The sequence below is a fragment of the Cyanistes caeruleus genome, chromosome 4, assembly GCF_971803275.1.
Source record: "Cyanistes caeruleus chromosome 4, bCyaCae1.hap1.1, whole genome shotgun sequence".
Taxonomy (NCBI): Eukaryota; Metazoa; Chordata; class Aves; order Passeriformes; family Paridae; genus Cyanistes; species Cyanistes caeruleus.
Genome location: NC_141704.1, coordinates 54,540,054 through 54,560,674, shown reverse-complemented (window position 1 = coordinate 54,560,674; position 20,621 = coordinate 54,540,054). Strand labels below are relative to the sequence as shown.

Genomic DNA, 20,621 nt, shown 5'->3' with positions numbered 1-20,621 from the left:
TCCATGAGTTTTCTCATTTTTACAATTCTCTCCCTCATCCCTTTATGGGGGTGAGAATGAGCAGCTCTGAGGGGCTGAGCTGCTGGCTGGGGTTAAACTACAACAGAACAGTGAGAAGAGACTGGTGCAGTCCCAAGACCCTTTTTAAAAATCCATTTATTCTCACATTTTTTCTCTAAAATTTTTGTATATAACAAAATTCTTGCGGCACTATAAAAATAAGGATGCATCTTTGCAATTCTTGACCTTCTGCCTGCTTGACATAGTCTGCTTGAGGGTTCTTTAGGTACAGCATCTCTCTTGGTGGTGTGCACAGTGAAGTGTTGCAGCAGCAGGAGGAAGAGAATGACTGCTCAGCTTCACTGCAAGGATGGAGCCATCTGCTCACTGGTGCCTGGCTAGGTCCCTGAGTTTCTCTCCAGAAAGCATCTTTTGCTGCCTTCTTCCCACATGCTGCCTGAACACTGATCAAATTACTGGATCTTGTTCCTTAAAGATTGTCTCTTCCTTTTTCATGTATTTTATTTTTTTTATTAAACAGATCTGTATAGGCAATAATGGTAATGTACTGACTGGGGAAGTCTTGGAATTGTTCCTTTTTCCATGGAGCATTTCTGGCATGCTAAACAGAAGTGCCCTGTTACAGACACACTGATTATATGAATTGCTGGTGGAGTGATTGTTATTTGTTTGGAAAGCAACATGCTGTATTTACCTTAATTTCTACACATTATGCATAACTTTTCCCCTCCTAAAAATAGTGTGCTGGAGGCTGATTTACTGAGTAGTTTATATGCACATTTGGCAAAAAGCTGCATGGGCCTTGCCTAAAAACTTCCCACCTACCTGAATGAGCAGAAGTTTATATCATCTTAAGTCATCTGTCAAAGGCTTGTTTGTATTCCTTATATGAATTAGAAAGTTGTAATGTGCTTCATTTTTGACAAAATAAGCCAAGCCTAAATCAAGCTTGTTCCTTTCTTACCCATGATTTTGTATAAACTCTTCATCCCAGTTTGCCTCTGCAACTTGGGTGGTGTGGCTGGAGCACTTAGCAGTGAAGACTGAGGCAGGAATCATGAAGTACCTCAGCCTTCTTCATGTTCTGGGTAACCAGAGCTCCCGTTTCCTTCTAGAGAGGGCCCACATTTTTCCTAGTCTTCCTTTTATCACCCACATACCAGTAAAAGCTTTTTTTGTTGCCTTTGACATCCCTGACCAGATTTATTTCTATTAGGGCTTGCTTTTGCTTTCCTAACCTCATCACCGATTGCTTAGACAATTCATCTGTATTTCTCCCGGGCTACCTGTCCTTGCTTCCACCATCTGTAGACTTCTTTTCTGTTTGCTCCTTATTCTTGACCATGAAGGTCTCCTGGTATTTTTGCCTCACTTCTCTTTGTTGGGGTGCATGACTCCTGATCTTAGAGGAAGCAATCTTTGAATTTTAACAAGCTTTCTCGGGTGCCTTGTCCTTCCCTTTAATCCTGACCTGTAAGGTCTCAGCTCTTCATGCATCCCCAGGTGGAGCTCCATGCACTATCTGGTGGCTGGCTGAGGGTGACACCCCCTTCTCATCTCCTCTCCCCTTCCTCAAAAGCCTGTATATTTCCATTCCTGCACTCCAGTCACAGGAGCCATCCCACCATGTCTGTGTGAGGCCAGTGAGATCACAGACCTGCAGGGGTGCACATTTCTAACCCCATTTTTTTATTCTGCACACTGCATATACTTTCAGAGAGGCATTCAAGTTGGGCTGGAGTGGCTGGAATTCCTTTGTGCTGCTCTTCCTGCTGATCTATAAACCCTTTCCAGGCTGTGTGTATCTCTTGCTGGCACTGGCATCAAACTGGTATGCTGGGATGCACTGAGGTGCCTCTCCACCAACATAATTTCAAATATTGATGCCACTGCTAAAAGAAGAGTCCTGAAGTGGCTGCAGGTGTGCGTCACATTTTACAGGCTTGGAAAATGAACCAAGAGTCTTTCCCAGCTGCATCCATGTTGAACATGGACAGTATGTGTTCAAGTAAACTCACTTGAGTCTGTGCTAAGAGTCCTTCAACTGTTCTGCAGGCTGCTGGTTAGGAAGTGTTATGTGTTTTCACCTTGTCAGTTTGCAGCACTATGGAACGGAGAAATTATTTTTGCATTTGAAGTCAGATTTCTGGAAGTGCATCAGCCCTTGTTCTACATGCAGGCTGAGACAGACAGCTAGAGAAGGCAGGAAAAAGGCTGCCAACTTTCCAGTAATACAGGAAGAGCCCCAAGCTATTTGTTCTTTCTCATTAAACAGCTGGTGATAGAATCACGACATTGCAGACATTGTACCAGGACACTCAGTGGCGCTGGACCTCACCCTGGCTGTGAGCTCAGCAATGCACCTACAGAGTGAGCTGTGGCAGGGACCAGTGAGCCTCTGGAAGCACACATTTCCAGAAAAACAAGGCACTAGATTGCCAGCAGCTGTCCAAAACAGAAACTGCTAATATCACTGGAATCATGGTGTGTTTGTGCACCTATATAACATGGTCCCAAACTGATCTTGAGTAAAACTGGTTTCAGAATTAATTAAAAAACCCCAAAATTCTCAAAAAAAAACACACCAAAAAAAGCCACCAAAAACCTTTCCAAAACAAAAGCAAAACAGTAACAAGAAAAAACCCACCCCCAGCATTTTGTTTATAGTTGCAATAGTAAAACAAAGCTTTACATCCTTAAGTAATGGTAACTGTTTAGCATTCTGGTGCAACATGCTTCAGTCAGCAGCAGTTGGGTCTAGGGAGGAACCAGGAAACTGATTTAAAATAATTCCTTTCCTCATAAACAGCAAGTGTGTTGTCTTGCATTGCTGAGCTGTGAGTTTAAAATCGGGCACGTCTGTGTTACAAAAGGGTTTTAGTCATTCTCTGACAGCTGATACGAAGCAAAGGCTGCTTGGTAAAGGAAAGCTTCTATTAAATATGTCTTCTGGTCTTTGTAATGATGACAGAAAGCTGCCAGTATAAAATGGTATTTTTAATGAGGCTGCTGATAGAGAAAAACCTTCACAGTTTTTTTACTTTAAAAATGTTATTCCGAGAAAAACAAGAGTTGAGTGGCAGAAATTATGGAACTTCATGGAACCTTCTATTCTTTCCTGGCATAAAACTGCAGAATTTTATGTGTGAGATACTTCAGGCAATGATCACTTCTTCATTTCCCTTTGTAAAGCATCCTGGACATAGCTTCACCTGATTCCAGACTCTTCCATGTGTTTACAGCAGAAAACATGGTGAAAGAATTTAAAGATGATTTATAAATTGTCACTGCTTGGTTTATACTGGCCCCACACACTTTCTTCTGACCTTGAAAAATCTCATGTTTCTGAGATGTTTTTCTCCCTGCACCACTAGGGGCTGTGGCTACTTTCAAGGACTGAGTATTCCCTCAATTGCTAGGATTTCTGCATGTGGAGATGAATTTGTGATGGGCCTGAAGCAAGAAGTGCAATGGAGCTATGGAGGCCATGAAGTCTTTTCCCTTGGAAAAACAGGGAAGCACCAGTAATGCTGCCCATGTAACAGCTATCCCACCTGGATTTTCTGCTGGATGTACTCCAAATTAAGCAGCATTTCTGCAATTCCCACTTGCCCTTTGGCCCTAAGGCAGCTCTGAGCACCGGCTCCTAGAAGCAAAGCTCCTTTTCCAAGCCCAGCACCGTAGCTGGTATGTGCCATCCACCCAAGTTCCTCTCACCCACCAGCCCCTACTTTGCCAGGCTGCAGGTATCCAAACCAGATACTGCCACCTTTCCTGCCAACACTTAGGCAGGATTTTGACACCCACATCTCATAAAATCCAGTCAGAAGATCATGACAAACCTGGCTCCCGGTAACCCTCACTGAAGGGTACAGTGTGTTGCCTTTGGCTGGCTGCCAGCCCCCTCCCCAGCACAGCAGGTGGAGGATCAGGGTTGATAAACCCCCAAGGTCCACACCCCACTGCTGGCACAGCAAAGCTGTTTGGCTTCTGCTGGCTGTGCCGTCTGTCTTGCCAGGATGGACCAGTTACCGAAAAAGGAAACAACCTTCACAGCTTATCTTTCTCCTCACATGGTGTGGGAGTGAGTGACAGATTATTGCACTCTTCCTGCCCAGTTGCTTGCCTTAAGTAGCCAAAAGAGATCCTCCTCACTCAGAAAAGAGGTTCAATATTACTTTTTACCTAAAATTTGGACTTAATGTAAACATCTCTTTAATTTATTCATTTCCAAATGCAACCCAAACACCTGTAGAGGGACTCCTACTGCTTAACAACAGCCTCTAAACCCACAAGTGTATTGAAATATTGTAATTTCAGTATTGAAAGAGAGAAGACCATCAGAAGGAATTTACTGGTTTGAGTACCTGTTTATTTACTGTACACAAAGTTACCCCTGTGGTTTCAAAAGTGGAAAACACAGCAGCTTTGCTTTTTCTGTGATAATGGAGAAATAACAGATGACAAAGTACTACAACCAGGCATTTTATTCACTGCTTTACTTACACTCATACACACACACAAGCATACACACATCCTCTCCAAGAATCAAGTTAGAGGTTTTAAAAATACAATAAAAAATATCAATAAAAATATTTCAACTTTTTGTCTGAAAAGGAATGTTTGTTTCAATTTTCTGGCAGAAGATTAGCATGACTTTATCTATTCTAGTTCTTACCTGAAATTCTGATTATGTTCAGAGGAAGAAATGCATATGACCAATATTCTCATTTGCCATTAACATGTAGATGAACATGGTTTTTGTTTTGGCAGAAAAGAGAACACATAAGAAAGCTTTCCTTCATACCTGTTATCCTCCTGAATGAATGTACTATTTGCTGACGAGCTCATCTGCTGACATGAGATTTATCACTTATGTTCTATTACAAATTTTTCAAAAGTAATAATACAGTTAATTTGCCTTTCCCTATCCTGTGTTACACTGGGATTAAACACAAATAGGAGTTATCTTCCTTTAGGTATCATGCTTCAAGATTTGCAGTTCACATAAAAAGGGGTCTGCACAGCCTTACTCCAGCTAATCATGGCAAAGTTCCTGGCTCACAGTGCTGAAGCAATAGTTACCCAGTGAACACCTGTCAGTAATCATCCAGATGAATTATAAAGAAATAAACAGAATGTAGCTAAATATGAGTGGTTTTAGGTCATACACAAAGCATTTCTTAAGGCTTCTGCAGTATAGTATACCTAATTTATAGCTACTTTAGCATGTAAATACTATGATAAAGTCTCTATGCATCAACAACTTTAATCTTAAAAAAATATTTGATACCTCAAGTTTTTTGATAGCACACATGTAAGATGACTGCTCAACACTATTATCTTCTTCTGATAGGAATAATTAAATATTCAACCTAATCTTCAGATTTTAAAGGTTTCAGTTCTCTGGCTGAAGACCACTTTCTAGGCAAGTACATTTTTCCTTAAAAATGTCCACCAATGGTTTGGTAACACAGGAAATCTGTCAATCTCCTGGACCCAAAGAGGCAGAACACCTAATGAGAGACCATCCTTCCCAACAGCTGTAAGAGAACCATAAGGTTCATCCACAGGAACAAGGTACTGATAACCAAGCAGGACAAGCAGTATATCTCCCTCCTAAGTATGGTATTTAATAACAGCGTGAGTTGCCTCCTCTGCTTCCTCCACAGCACCTGCCAGCACTCTTTTGTTTGTAGGCACAGTGAAAGTAATGAAAAACTTGTGTTCTCAGTAAAATACAGTATTTATTTGATAGAGTAAATCCACTGGGTTACACAGCACCAAGCAGCCTGTTATGCTTGTATCTTTGGTACTTGTTTTAAATGAGAAACTCAACAAATGAAAATAAGTTTCTGTTCTTTTTCAACAAGCTAGTTTAATTTTTGAGGTTTTGTTGGTGCAGATTAAGTAGGGACAAAAAAGAAGAGGGCTACTAAGAATTTATGCAACGAGTTGAGCACAGATTTTGTACAATCATGTTTGCAAACACCTGAATGTCTACTGTTACGGGAAACAGATTACTAAAAACTGTGTTTTATTCAATTTTGACTTAAAAGATAAACAGATAGAAGGATAGTGCCTCTGACCAATGAGTACATGTAAAAATCTATCCTGAAACAATAACTAAAAATTGTTTAAACTTGGCAGTCATGGCCAATTCTCATGCTACAACCATCAGCAATTTCTTCTAATAAGTTTATGAAAGGCTCTCATGATGTAGGGTAATGTGAAAGCTGCTAAAAATAGATACAGAAACAAGATTTTATGAATTCTAAAACATCCTCTATGTCTTTTTATGCCTTGTTTTCTATTGCACAGAAAAAACAGAGGAAAAATGTTTCTGAACACTCGCCTATCTGATTACACAGCCTCTTCTAAATAATTTTTTTCTCTTAAGCCAAAACTAAAAAAATGTTTAAACCAGTTAAACATAAGGATGACAGGTTTTGCTGCTATATAAGTCTTGCAAATGTCTGGTATTCTATGAGATACTCTGGATATATCTGCTGCTTCTCAAAGATGACAAAGATAGAAGGATTTGAAGAGTTATTCACACAACTGTCATAGAAGTTTTGGCTGTCCTTCATGGGAGGCCGAACGTAATCAGAACTACCAAGAGTGAACTCCCCCACCAGCACTCGTGCCAGGAACATGGTCTTGGTGTGTGAGTCTGTCCCACAGTAGTTGTCAGAATAAGATGCATCCCTTGCAAAATAGCTTCCTGCAGAAGACACCAAGACAGAGTTGATAAGACACCAAAACTGCAGGAGCAAAATGATACTGTGTGAAAATGAGTTCATAAGTAAATCCATTAAGCAATTCATGAACAGCCTTTCCAAAGCCTTCACTTGTCCTCTATGTCCCTCTTAGTGGAAACGACCACTATGCACTTTGTAGTTTCCACAGCACATCTGTTAAAAAGAAATGTTTAAAATGTTACCATAATCCTCTAAAGGATTTCCTCCTGACCCTAGACATCCACCTTCCCCAAAATCACCACATTTCCTCTCCTGGAAGAGGCTACTAATGTTCATCAGCACAGTTGGACTTTATGACCATTGTGGGTTCCTTCCAGCTCAAAATACCCGTGATTCTCTAATGTTTCTGAGAGTTATAAAGTATTCAAGCAGAAAGGTGTGTAGTCAGCCAGTCAGCCTGTCTCAGCTATTCCACTGGATGTGCTGGTACACAGCACAATGTGAAAGGATATAATTGTCTAACAAGGCAAAAAGCCTGTAACCAGAATGACATTTAGATTCCTGGGGGGAAAAAAAAAAAAGCAATAGATTCCTTTCCTACAGGAGCTGGGGGAAACTGGAACAGCAGTAAGCCTGGAGTCTAGCAGAAACCGTCCCTGCAACTTACCTCTCCTAAGTCTGCCTTTTCTGCCAAAAACCCAGGAAAGCAGAGGCCAAGGCCTTTCAGAGTGCCTTAGCTCCAAATGACCCTTGTGAAACTCAGCTCTGTTGCCCACATTACAACAGAGAGAAGCCCAGGACTGGCCAAGTTCCACCTTGTACACTTTACCCCTCTGCAGTGAGTACTGAGAATTTTTTAGCAAGTCTAGGATTTCTGAAAGAGCTGAAAAACAACCTTTGCCATAGACTGTCCCATGAAGGCCGCAGATTCTCCAGTCAAAGTTTTGCTGACAGATGGCATCAATGTCTTTTTTACTGGTCCCATGAAACAAAAATCGCTCATCTGCGGCCTTTCCACCATTGCTCTTCTGCATTAGGTCCTTCTGCCTGCAATGAGAAGCAGAATGTTTGCAGTTCCACAGTGGCTGTCCCTACAGTGTTCCAGCCACTCAAACAATTTTATACAGAGTATATTCTGAAAATCTTTATATTAAGGCCTAACAAAAACATGTTTTCATTATACATAAATGCTTTACTACAAATGTTTTCTTTCGTTCACTGCCTTAGAAGAGAGAGGGAAGAATCTCAACGTTTTGGTTTTTTTTCCTTGAACACAGGAGTTTATATTAGCATTTAATTTTGAAGGCTATTTCAGTTTTGACCAGCTGCAAAACATTGTGCTAGACGTGACTCATTACCAGCTTCAAGGTTTCACTAGGAGTAAGCTGTCACGGACATAGGCCTGGCAGAAGTCAGGAGCAAAGATTCCTCCCACACAGCCCTGAATGTGACTGTTCTAAGCTCTGTGTCTTGACTGAGTTTTGGGTTTGTTGATACCTCTTTATCTAAATGTTGATACTAGGTAAGTATTTCAATGGAAGAGTGGAAGCAGAGGCATTTCATGAATGAGTGTTTTGTCTTCAGCACAGAACATACAGCTAACTGCAGGAACAACAAACATCATGCATGCATACCAGAGCAGTGTTTTACACTTACCATTGATACAGTTCCCAGAGGGATGGGTTCTGAACTCTACAAATCTTTTTAATAGCTGCTTTGGGCATTGTGCGCTGGAAGTCCACTTTGACTTTCTTGTATTCCTCAGAAGAACAGTCAAGCTCAATCAGCTGCAAGGAAAAGTTTGAAAGGTTACTTTTGCATGCTTTTGTGCAGCCACTCAACCCCTCTTCATTTATATCTGGGTCAAGATATGAAAATATTTGCATGCATCAAACAGTATCTAAATACATATCAGAAATTAGCACATAAATAAAAAAAGAATCGAGAATTTATGTTACAGAAAACCAGAGGATCTTTTTAGTTTATACTCCCTACAGCCAGTGAACACAAACTGCACTGCCTGTTGTGTTTCTAAATCAATTGAAGAGGCTTTATTTGAGCAATTTTAGGGAAAAGCATGGTCACACTACTAAAAATTAGTTCCTTACACAAGTCCTGAAAGCAAGCAAAGTTTACTTGCATATTTTCATAGGAACATAAAAAATGTCAACGTTAGTCTTTCCTAATTCTTAGTGACAACTTCTTGAAGATTTGCACTTTGCAAGTTAGTGATTTTTGAGCATCAGATAACAACTTTTCTGTAGGTACAGTTACTAGAGTTGACAGAGGAGCTGGTGGAAGAAGACAGGAAGTCAGAGAAGGAAAACCACACATATATTCATCGGGTGTGTTACAAAAGTAAACAAGCTGACTCCACTGGAGTGAGTAAAAGTAAACATAATAATAAAAGGTCCCATCCTGAACAAGCTGTGGAGTCTCTCTAGAGATATTCAACACCCACCTGGACACAATCCTGTGTGACCTCCTCTAGGTGAACCTGCTTTAGCAGGGCAGTTGGTCTCTGCGATCTCCAGAGGTTCCCCATTCCATGCTCAACCATTCTGTAGGATTTTGTGAACTCCCCTGGTTTCAGCACCTCTCCATATATATAACAGTCTACAGCTAAGGAGTGGCTACTTTGAAGTTCAGAGGCATCACTTACCTCTGATGCTTTCAGCACATGTTGGGACCTCAAAACTGTGTATTTTGGGCAGCAGTAGCAGTCTTCATAACACAGCAAATTTGCCAAGGCAAGGAAGTCCCTGCTGCCACAGTTTTACTGCCACCATTTGTTTAAATTTGGGTCTTGTTTTACCTCCAGTCTGCCCAGTGTGGTATCAAGTTTAAATTTACCAATACCTTTGAATTATGCTACATAGAAACAGTCATTCAGAAGAAACACTGAACTTGGAACAAACCTTACATGACAGAACTGACAGAAAGAAAAAAACTAAAAATCTCCAAACCTTGAATCCCAGTTCAGGCAGGGCAGATTTGTCCCAGTGAGCTGGAACGTTCTTAAACCCTTCTGTATGTTTAACACCCCTGCAGATTATAAGACATTACAAATAGGCAATTAAAATAAAACTAAACATTACATTTTATGCACACATTATGTACTAAACATTTTTGTCAAATTTTGTCAAGTTTAGGGAGAATATAGGCAACTGAACATATTCAAAACTATTTCAAAACTGTCATTTCAGCACATGAAAATATTTGTTCCTAGTCATCGTGTCAAGACTTATGTCATGAAGCAAGATGCCAAACAAGAAAAAAAGAAATATATACTCTGAACTGATCACATAAGGATTTATCTTGCAGAGTTGAATGTATATATAAAAGCTCTGCTACACTGAGGGAGGTACATACAAATGTATCACATCAGTATGACAGAAACAGGATAGATACAGCCCTTTCCCTGTACTTCCACCCCAGTTTTAATTGGTGTGTTTAGCTGCCCTTTTCAGTGTTTAAGCAAGGACTGTGTGCTGCAAGTTGGCTGTTACATGCAACTCTAGCTCCTTGCAGGCTCCCACCTTTTGTTCTGCCTTTAACAACTACTGCTTTCCTTTCAGATTATCTAGCTGCTCTCAAAATAGTTTTTCTGAACTTGCACTTAGCTTTGAAAATTACTCATCTCAGAAGGAGCTAGTACATATAAACACATTGCTACATGTTGAATTATCTCCTATGTTTCCACACTTCCTGTAGCCAAGTCCAAATTTTCTCCACCACAGAGGCTTCTGAGTGATTGAAAACTGCTGGCCAGGCTGCAGCACTGCCCTGGCAAGACATGGCTGTAGGAAAGGTATGTCCCTTTCCCTCTCCATGTCTTTCACAATTGCCTTAACAGCTACTTCTTCACCCTACTTGAGCCCATGGAGGATTCAGCATTCGCAAAGAACTAAACTCATCACCTCAGAATGAGCAGCTGTGGTTTACCTGGCTTTTGTCTTTTCCACCTCTGCTGAAGAAACAAATTTAGGTCTTCTGCAAACCTTCCTTTCTGTTCTGTAGCGAAGGTTTTTCTGCATCATGGCTGGGAAAGCAAACAAACAAAATCCCATGAACAATCAAAGATGTTTTTAAAAGCCTTCACACTGCAGCCACATTTTTCACTAAGTTGTTTTGTGTGAAACACTGACAAAGAGGCTCCTTCCTCCTCATTTTGCAACAGAGATACCTTTTCCCCACATTTAGTTGTAGATTTCAAACCCTGTAAATAGAACCCAACATCTGTCACAGACCATTTACTTTTATTGATCTTGAGAGAAACAACTTACAGGAACCTGAATTTTAGCAGCATTTCTTCCGGATTTTAGAACCTCTGCAGCTACTGTGATATCATACTAACAATTAAGAGTCAGTACCAGCCAGGACAATGAGGCCTCATTTTCACAGAGACATACACAGGAAAACAAACAAAAAAATCTCCTGGCACCACCAAGAATGGAAATTAAGTTCTGGAAGACATCTACACTGCATATATTTGCCTAAGTTACTAAAAAAGCCCAAACCTTAGAAAAGGCATTGATTCACTAGGCAATCTTCACTTCTAAGCAGGACAACTGATTTACTCACAAACAGCAGATAACATGCCCCTTCTGGCTTTTTGGCTTGGGGTTTTTTTGTTTGGCTTTTCTTCATGCAGAACGAGATAGTAATGGAGAGCTGGATCAAAGACAACTACATGAAACTGACAGTCCAGGAAGACTGATTTCCACCACTGTTCTACATAATTTTTGAGAAGGATACCAGGAAAGGCAACAGCTGAGAGAACAGTGCTGTCACAAGTGGCTTATATTTCCTGAACTCTTGGGAAACACTTCCTCCTACTTTGACATAGTCAAGGTATTTTCTCAGCCTTTTCAAACAGGATGAAAAGAAAATATCTGCAAAACTCTTGCAATGCTAAGGACTGTCTGGACCCCTACACCTTGTCCAAGTATTTGTTTTCCAGCAAACCAGTGATTAAAGTAGAGCAGAAGCTGGCTTGTCAAGTCTTCTGGAAGTTCCTCACCATTTGTGACAGCATCAGTGTCACACTTGGACTTTCTGGAAGACATTTTGAAACCTAGCACAAGAACTTCTTAAAACTAAAAGCTTTGAAAGAATAGAATGTCACTCTGCTTATGTAAATAGCTCTTATCCTGAGAACTTTGATAGAAGCCCTGTCTCTGTAAGCATTGCAAGACAAAGTCCAAATTTCTCTCTTCTATCTCCTGTAATAAGGTAGTTCAAAACCACAAGAGACCTGGGAGGGAGGGACAAAACAGAAGAACAAAGCAAATCCAACCTACACACAAAATTTATTTCATATTCATGTCTTCCAGCTTTGAAGGTCAGCTTTGGAGAACTTTCAGCCAAATAAGCTTTCTCCAGGTCTTCACTGGAGACAGTAGCAGCTGCATGAAGATCATTCTGTCATGCCAAAAATAGAGAAAAATAAAGTTTCTCCTTGTCTGTAATAGAAAAGCAAGTTTTAAAACCAACAACTCTCATATGTATGGTAGGTGCAGTATATATCAGCATAAGAGAAATCCTTGATTTAGAGTGAGCACCACATAGCAACAACTAGAACCTCACTGTTCTCTTCATGTTATTCTCATACTAAATGCAAGCACAGCACTGTGCAAGCTAGCAGGGAGTAAATTAGCTCCAACCAGCTGAAACCAGGACAGACCACACATTCACCAACTAGACCAAGAAAGACGGCAGAGTACTTCTGGCACTTCAGAGAAGGAGGCTTTTCTCAGAAGCAATGGAAAGAATGTATTATTAATGTGATCCTACGTGACATGACTCACTCAATAGTTATCTGTTGATAATATTTGACTCACTAGTGATCAGTCCCCTACCTGAACCAATCAAAATCACAGGGGAAAGACCCCATGAGGCCTTTAATGTCCATCTGTACAGTATGAGTGACAGGAAGAGGGTGACAAAAGAAGGGGAGGATATAAACACTGTGCACTTTTCAGTAGTTCTGCATTTCTCATACAGTGTTAGGAGTCTCCTCATTTCTCCACACTTACTTGTTTTCCATACTCCTGCCACGTGTCATATTCATCTTTCCAGTACCAGATCCATTCTGTTGTAAGAATGAAGTGAGGGGGTTTGGTCACAGAGGAGGCTGTAGAAAGACGTCTGACTTTTTGCAACCCACAGCACATATTGTCGAAACAGACACAGAATGGGAAAAAGACCTTTTTATGAGCAAGAGCATAATCAAATCTATAAAAAAAAAGGAGGAAAAAATCAGAACTGTTTGTGAAGCTTTAATCATAGATTCAGAAGCCCACTACAAATTTGCAAATTAGGTCAATCTCACCCAAAAGCAGAACACAAAGGTGCACTTTTCACTACAATGTGTGCTTTGCACTTTCCACAACTCTGTGTGCTAGCTCTGTTTCGTGTCTGTACATATTTTGCATTACAGTATTATGTCTCACAGTTGTTTTACAGGCAATAAACATAACCCACTCCTAAATTAGTGAGTTATGCAAGATGAACAGAAACAGTGGAAAACGGGTACCACCAGATTCTTCTTGCTGACCAACTATTTTCTAAAGAGAACAATGACATAACTTAAGAAGAGCTTCAAAGAGCCTGGAACAGGTAATTTTCCAGCATAGGACACGGCATACTGATATGAGCCCCTTCCAATACTCTTTTTGTGCTATATGACCAGTTCCAAACCCTGAAAGGTGTTTCCATATTATTCACATGCTCTGCTCCCAAGAGTATCTCTCAATTTCTCTCTCTCTCTCTCCAGGTATCCTTCCAGTTCCACAATACAGACTGTGGGCAAAGGGGAAAGGAGGGGCAAATCTCATGCAAAGTGAGATAAGTAGAATACCAAATGAAACTACTTATGTAATGACTCCAATAGAATTGAAGCAATTTATAGCCACTAAGGATCTGGTACAATATAGCAAACTCCAAACATTATGAAGTTTTATAAGAGTTTATACCTGACATTTTTTGGGTCACAATATGCTTTTTCTATTTCTTCCATATTCACAAAGTCCTTCCAGGTATCACCCTCAGAGTACTGCCATCTATATGGCAAGTGAAAGTGGGTTCTGGTACACTTTCCTGTAAAAGTTTTTTTAAAAAAAAGAAGTAGGAGATGCATTATTTTGACAAGCTATGAGAGAACTCCAGCATTTCAGGGCTTTATAGCCAGCTGGTGAAATCATCAAAAGGATAGCGAGGGAAAGTGTTCACCTGCAGAATCATAACACACAGTAGTTCAGAATTTTTCAGCATAAGTAAGCAACACTTGAGTTTTTGGGCTTAGGTAGAAGTTCAGCAACTGTACTTACTAAACTCTCTTTGCACATTAAGATTTCATAGATCATTCTCAGTTGCAGAGACAAATAATGAACTGAGATCACAGGCTTATACAAGGCTATTATTTCATAAATAGGAAAAAAAAAGTGTATTTATGATTAACCACTAAATCACAAAGTGCTATTACTGAGAAAAAATCCAAAACACAGCAGTGCTTAGTTTTAAGATAGGAGAAGGACTGTCATTGTTTAACCTCAGATGGTAACTAAGTACAACACAGCCACTTAATTCCATTTCTTTCAGTGAGTTGGGGAAATCAGGAAAAAGGTAAATCTGTGAGTTGAAATTAGAACAGTTTAGATATAAACTGAAATAAAATATAACACAGTGTAAGTAGAAGAATATCTACAAATACATATTTATATATATATATATATTCATATATATATATATAAATATATAAATAAATATATCTATAAGGAAGCTAACAAAAAGTGAGAGAGGAATAAAGCCCAAGAAATGCAAGTGATGCACACTATGATTGCTCACCACCCACTGACTGATGACCAGCCCATTCCCAAACAGCAATCAGCCCCTCCCAGCCAACTCCTACAGTTTATATGCTGAGCATGATGTTCTAATGGTGTGGAGTAACCCTTTGATAAGTTCAGCTCAGCTGTCCTGGCCATGCACCTTCCCAGCTTCTTGTGCACCTCCTCATTTGCAAAATATGGGCAGCTGAAAAGTTCTTGACTTTTCAGTCAAGTGCTTAGGTAAGCACTACTTAGCAAAAACTAAAGCATCAGTGTGTTATCAATGTTATTCTCATCCTAAATCTAAAACACAGCACTGTACTGGCTTCTAGGAAGAAAATTAACTCTGTCCCAGCTGAAAGCAGGGCTGTATCCACCACTTATTCCATACTATTTACACCATGTCTAGGTTACACACCTTCCAATATAACCCAGTTAACAACCATCACTTTTCCTCTCTTTTGATTAATACACAGATATCATTCCTTCAGTCTCAAAGTCCTTTGCCCTTCACTAAGTCTCTAAGAGGTCCAGGCCCCACAAAGAAGAGCAATGGTAGCAGTGAGCCAGGTAAGTGTTACTCAGAGTTCAGAGAGTCAGTGTGCAGTCACTCCTCAGTGAAGGTGACATCACCAGTGCACACGTGCATAAACCTGAGGCCAATTTCCACAGCGGAACAAACGAAAACTTAACCACAAGGAAATTCAAGGAGAAACTGCACCACACTGTTCATATAAGCAAGGTGTTTGGTACACAGGTCAAGATCATCAAGAAGAAAAGGGATGACAAAAATATATAGCAGCAAGCTGGAAAAGCAGCTTTTTTCCAGGGTATCTTAGAACATTTTGAAAGAGAGACAGGTAAGACAGGCTGAACAGAAGAGTACTAAAAGAAACAATGGAGAATGTAGAATTCAGAGTATCTTTCCTGTTGGAAATGGGACTCAATCATTCAGCAATCCCTTAGGTAAACACAGGTAGAGTAGCCAATCTTCAGCACAGGCAGAATCCAGAACAAAACAAAACACCTTTGTTTGGTATGCCAGGTCAAACACTTTCCTACAGCACTCAAGACAGCTGTGAGATTTAACAAAACATAAGCATAAACTCTGAAGCTTCCCCCTTCTGTGAAAGATGTCTACCACTTCTGCTTTATGAGAACAGAAAAATAGGCTGGACTTGACACAGTCTGTACTGATACTTGAGACCACTTACCTTTAAAGCTACAGCTTCGGTACAGATGGTGTAAACATATCTGTTCTGATTCATCATCCTTTGTAGCTGAGGAATCCCGTCCAGTGCTGGGTTTTTTGTCTAGAGGGGGAATTATAACTATTAATACTCTGTATCAGCAACACCTCTTATCCCTAGGGAAGATGCTTAAAGGCAATGTTTGTAACTACCTAACTGCACTCAGCTGCAGAAAGACAGGGAAGCCTTTGATAAACTTGTATACTCAAAGTCCTCTCCCTGTATCCTTCCCTTCCATATTTGATAACTGCTGAATTCCTCAGATACAGTTTTTAGCTTGAGAATACAATCCAGTGCCTTTATACTTCCAGATGGACTTGAGTTAACTGTGCATTCCATACAGCTGATTACACTAGCACTATAAAATACAAAGTTTCAAAATCTGATACTTCTGTAAATTAAAGAACTTTAAGAAAAGGAAGGAGCTGTTGACAGAATAGTGGAGACGAGCGTACACACTTAAATTCTCCATTCTGTTAGCCTTTTTTTTTCCCCTGCTAAACTATAATTAACTTACAATTCTAAAGAATTTCAAAAGAAAAGTGCAAACAAAATATTATACTTCTAAAAAGTAACTAGGATAGTGCTATTTGTGAATTCTTGTGCTAGGCAATCACTATATTAAACAATTAAATAGTTTATAATCAGACAATCACCACTCCTATTCTTAAAAATAGGAGTCTCTACCTTTATGTATTTTGCCTAAAAAACTCAAAAATTATGAGCTCCTTACTTCCAGTTCCTGTAATGATTTTCTAACCTCAAGTTTAAGAATTTCATAAGCATCAGCACTGTATTTCTCAGGGCCCTCTCTTGACTTCACTTGGCAAGACAAAGATCTCTGTCAGAGAGATAAGTACAAGGTCCCTCCTAAATGACAAATCAAGATGTAAATTCAGTTTTCTTAATTACACCAGTGAAAGTATTAAATTCACTACCATGATGTATTCTGATGTATTCAAAAGATGATATTATTTACCTTTGCATGGTGAAGACATGGCATCTTCTATGTCATGCACATTTTTGTTGCCATTTTTAATATCATACATGTTTCTATAAGTGGAAGGTAGTTTCTTAATAATGTCTGAGCTCATTCCCTGTCTCTCCAGTTTCTCAAAACATTCTGGATTTAATAAGTCATGGGACCGTTTGCAGCTGCTGCCAAATCTGCACTGACCCCGCAAAAAGTACTGACAAACATGAAGTTTGCTGCAGGATGTTTTAAATGAACAAGATCCATGAAGTCCATCACCTTTGTTATAATGCAAGCAGACCTTGGGAAGGAATAAAAAAAAAATAATTTAGAGATCAAAGTACAATGCGCTCATTTAGACTGTTTGAATCCATGATTGTTAGTTTTTTACAGTTATGTGCATACATTTGCTTTTGAAAGAAACATTTATTCTTTCTTCTTCTTTTCCCATTTAGTGCTAAGTCACACCTCTTTGATTTTCTAGTTTTGGAATAGTTTTGGAATTTTTTTGACCCCAATTTGATGGTAAGAGGTACTGGATCTGGCTGGGTTGAAGTTAACTTTCTTCATAGCAGATATTAGGTTTTGGGTTTGTGACCAAAACAGTGTTGATAAAACATCCCTTTGGTCTGTTTGGGTCAGCTGTCCTGGCTATGCTCCCTCCCAGCTCCTTCTGCACCTCCTCACTGGCAGAGCAGGGCAAGCTGAAAAGTCCTTGACTGAAGGTAAGCACTACTTGGCAACAGCATCAGAGGATTGCCAACTCATTAAATCCAAAACACAGCTCTGTTCAGTAAGAAAACCAGTAAGAAAATTAACTCCATCTCAGCCAAAACCAAAACAGATAAATACCACACAGCCTCTCTAGCTCACTCCCTCCATGGAATGAAGAAGAGAATCAGAGAAAAAACTAAAACTCATAGGGTTGAGATAAACACAGTTTAATATGGCATAAAAGGAAGAGGAAATAATAACGATGACAAAAGAATAGACAAAACAAGTGATGCACAACGCAGCTGCTCACCACTCACTGACCAAAGCCCAGCCAGTCCCCACCAGTGTGCCACCACCCCTGGGCCACCTCCCCCAGTTTTACTGTTCAGAATGATGTCATGTGAAATGGAATATCCTTTTGTCCAGTTTGGGTTAGCTGTCTTGGCTGCATTCCCTCCCAGCTTCTTGTGCACTCCCAGTCTACGGGCTAGCAGGGCAGTATGAAAAGCTGAAAAGTCCTTGACTTAGAGCAAGCACTTCTCAGCAAAAACTAAAACATGGGTGTTATCAACATTGTTTTCACCCTGAGTGTAAAACACAGCATTGTACCAGCTACTACAACAAAAATTAACTCTATTCCAGTTAAAACTAGGAAATAGTCCAAACTGGCCAAAGGGGAAGATGCAGAATGAAGGTGAAAGAGGAGGGAGGTGGGTCCTTCTTACAAGTAGCACTTGCTCAGAGACTTGGGCAATAATCTGCTTCGAGGTGGTGAAGCAAAAGTGCTCCTTTGCAACAGTTTTCTCCCTGCTTTCCTCCACTTGCTACACTGTCTTTATCTCCATTCACAGGTTTTCAAAGTGACAAAAGGTTGTCACTTTTGTTCTTGTTAATGCTCACCTCTTCTGCTTGTGACAGGGGAGTGAGGAGTGGATGAGGGTCTGCTCAAGAGCTTAGCTGCCAGCTAGGGTCAATCCACCACGGGCGAGAACAGAGGATGCAGATTTATTTTTAGATTTCCATTAAGCTAACTATATTGACACCAAATATCTCCACCTCTGCAAAGCATATACCACTTTATGATGCTCACTGAAACATGAGGCTAAGAAGCTGTCAGAGTAACACTCACCTCTGGTAAGAGGGAAGGATCATTTTGAAGCAGAAGCTGGCAAAGTTCATCACGGTTTAAATTCTCAAGTCCATACTGCTTTAGAACACTGAGATTGTGGTCTGAGTAGAAGTTGTGAACAAACCTGCATCCCTTCCTAGAACTCAAGAAACCCAACAGCAAAATGACTGGCATTATTTTGCTACCCCACAGGCATTACACTGAACAGTTGAAAAAGCACACCATATTAGCTAGTTGCAGAAAAATCCACTTTGCTCCTCTATAAAGCCATTATGTGATTTGCAAAGCAGATTACATAATTACTCTGAGGATAATTGCCATGCTACTTCTTACTCACAGCCATTATAGCCTTACTGCACTCTGACAGTATCGGCATTTTTGACCTGCAGCTCACAACCATGAAGCCACCAAAGTTCCAGAGCATCGCTCCCTCTCAGCCTCTGGGTACATCCCCCGGGGTCCGGCATCACGGGGACATGCGGGGACACTCAGCTGTAGCACATACCCCGGGTACATCCCATGAGGGGACACTCAGCTGTAGCATATTCCCCGGGTACATCCCATGAGGGGACACTCAGCTGTAGCATATTCCCCGGGTACATCCCATGAGGGGACACTCAGCTGTAGCACATTCCCCGGGTACATCCCATGAGGGGACACTCAGCTGTAGCACATTCCCCGGGTACATCCCATGAGGGGACACTCAGCTTGCTCCTGGCACGGCCCCTCACGGGCCGGGAAGCGCCGGGGTGATGAGGCGGGGAGGAAGTGCTGCGACCCGAAGCTGTGACAACACCGCCCGCGTCTGCCTCCTTTGCAACAACGCACGCAAATAAAATAAAAGGAGACGGGCAATGAGCATTTCCGAGGCGGAAAGGGATACAAGGCCTTTACTGAGAGCTCCTTCCCCTGAAGGCCGAGCTCCCCGCGAAGGCGCCCCCCCCGCCCCTCACCTGGCCAGCTGGTTGCGGCAGAAGCCCTTCAGGTGGTACTTGCAGAGGTGCAGCCGCCCGCACTGCCCCGGGCAGCCCGCGCCGTGCTCCGGGCACAGCCGCAGGGGGCTGGTGGCCACCACCACGGCTACCTCGGCCTCCGCCGCCTGGCCGGCCCGGCGCACCAGCGTGAAGCGCTGCCCGTCCCGCAGCACGGCCGCCAGCCAGTCGGCCGAGGGCCGGCTCGGCATCCGCCGCCGCAGCTCGCCCTGCTCCAGGGAGCCGCCGCTGGCGCACAGCACCTGCAGAGCCTGGGTCGCCAGCGCCATGGCCGGGGAGCCCCGCCCGGGAAAGCGACGGAAACGGAAACGAAAGTGAAAGCGGGCGAGAGGAGCGGGGCCGCCCCGGGCCGCAGCCTCCGCCCGGCCCCGCAAGGGAGGGGCTCGCTCCGGGTGAGCCGGCCGCGGGGAGCGGGACACGGGCAGCGGAACCGGGACACGGCCCTTCGCCCCCCTCCCCTGCCTGACTTTTAGGATGTACTGAGCGGGTTTTGTCACGTGTCACCGAAAAGGGACGGCAGCTGGGAGGTCACACGTTTCCTGTAGGATTAAAGTGGGCGCAGGAATGAATGGAGCATCAGCCGGGTGAATGGAGCTTCACCACTTTAAGTTTTGCAGGAAGAAGGCTGGTGTGTGAATTCTGCCGTCAAAAAAAATCTCAGTGAAGGTTTCCGACCTGTGTCACTTTTCTGATGATACATCGTGAAAGCTGCTCTCTCGCTCCTTTCAATATCTAAATTAAAGGCTCAGGCATGGTCACGCATCTGGACACACAACTGTGCCCTGCTTGCAGTACTCACAGTACCACTCACCATTGTGGTACGCCACTGCTTCTGCCTGCTCAGCAGCCATGGCACCAGCGCGGCCAAGCAATGTCCTCATCCTCTAGGAACTCACAAAGGCTTTAGAAGGTGCCCATCTTTTAATTAAGTGCATTTGTCTGGGTGATTTTCACACTCCTGGCTCTGCATCACAGTCACTCAGAAGCATGCTTTAAATGATGGCAGAAC

At 41.8% G+C, this 20,621-nt stretch overlaps 1 protein-coding gene across 2 annotated transcripts; it reads right to left on the bottom strand.

Annotated features, from left to right (window-relative positions):
* Positions 1–4,371: 4,371 nt before the first annotated feature.
* Positions 4,372–20,006, bottom strand: LOC111936308 (protein mono-ADP-ribosyltransferase PARP12-like). Of its 2 annotated transcripts, none has more exons than XM_086884735.1 (12): positions 19,574–20,006; positions 18,621–18,762; positions 16,784–17,078; positions 15,769–15,867; positions 13,700–13,823; positions 12,761–12,959; positions 12,026–12,146; positions 10,668–10,764; positions 9,689–9,767; positions 8,379–8,509; positions 7,618–7,769; positions 4,372–6,745 (listed from the first exon to the last, which is right to left on the bottom strand). In XM_086884735.1, exons 1-12 carry the CDS (start codon positions 19,879–19,881, stop codon positions 6,477–6,479), a joined length of 2,016 nt encoding a protein of 671 aa, XP_086740861.1. In that variant the 5' UTR covers positions 19,882–20,006; the 3' UTR covers positions 4,372–6,476. The 2 variants fall into 2 exon arrangements, with proteins under 2 accessions (XP_086740861.1, XP_086740863.1); XM_086884737.1 differs by having other exon boundaries at positions 18,621–18,756; positions 19,574–19,997.
* Positions 20,007–20,621: the final 615 nt, after the last annotated feature.

Bases quoted from the DNA above. Each gene is read 5' to 3' on its own strand.
- LOC111936308 (XM_086884735.1), bottom strand. From the start codon at position 19,881: ATGGCGCTGGCGACCCAGGCTCTGCAGGTGCTGTGCGCCAGCGGCGGC. The intron at 12,960-13,699 runs GTATAAACTCTT...TTTTTTTTATAG, and splicing joins TGTGACCCAAAAAATGTCAG to ATTTGATTATGCTCTTGCTC. The intron at 12,147-12,760 runs GTAAGTGTGGAG...TTGGCATGACAG, and splicing joins GGCAGGAGTATGGAAAACAA to AATGATCTTCATGCAGCTGC.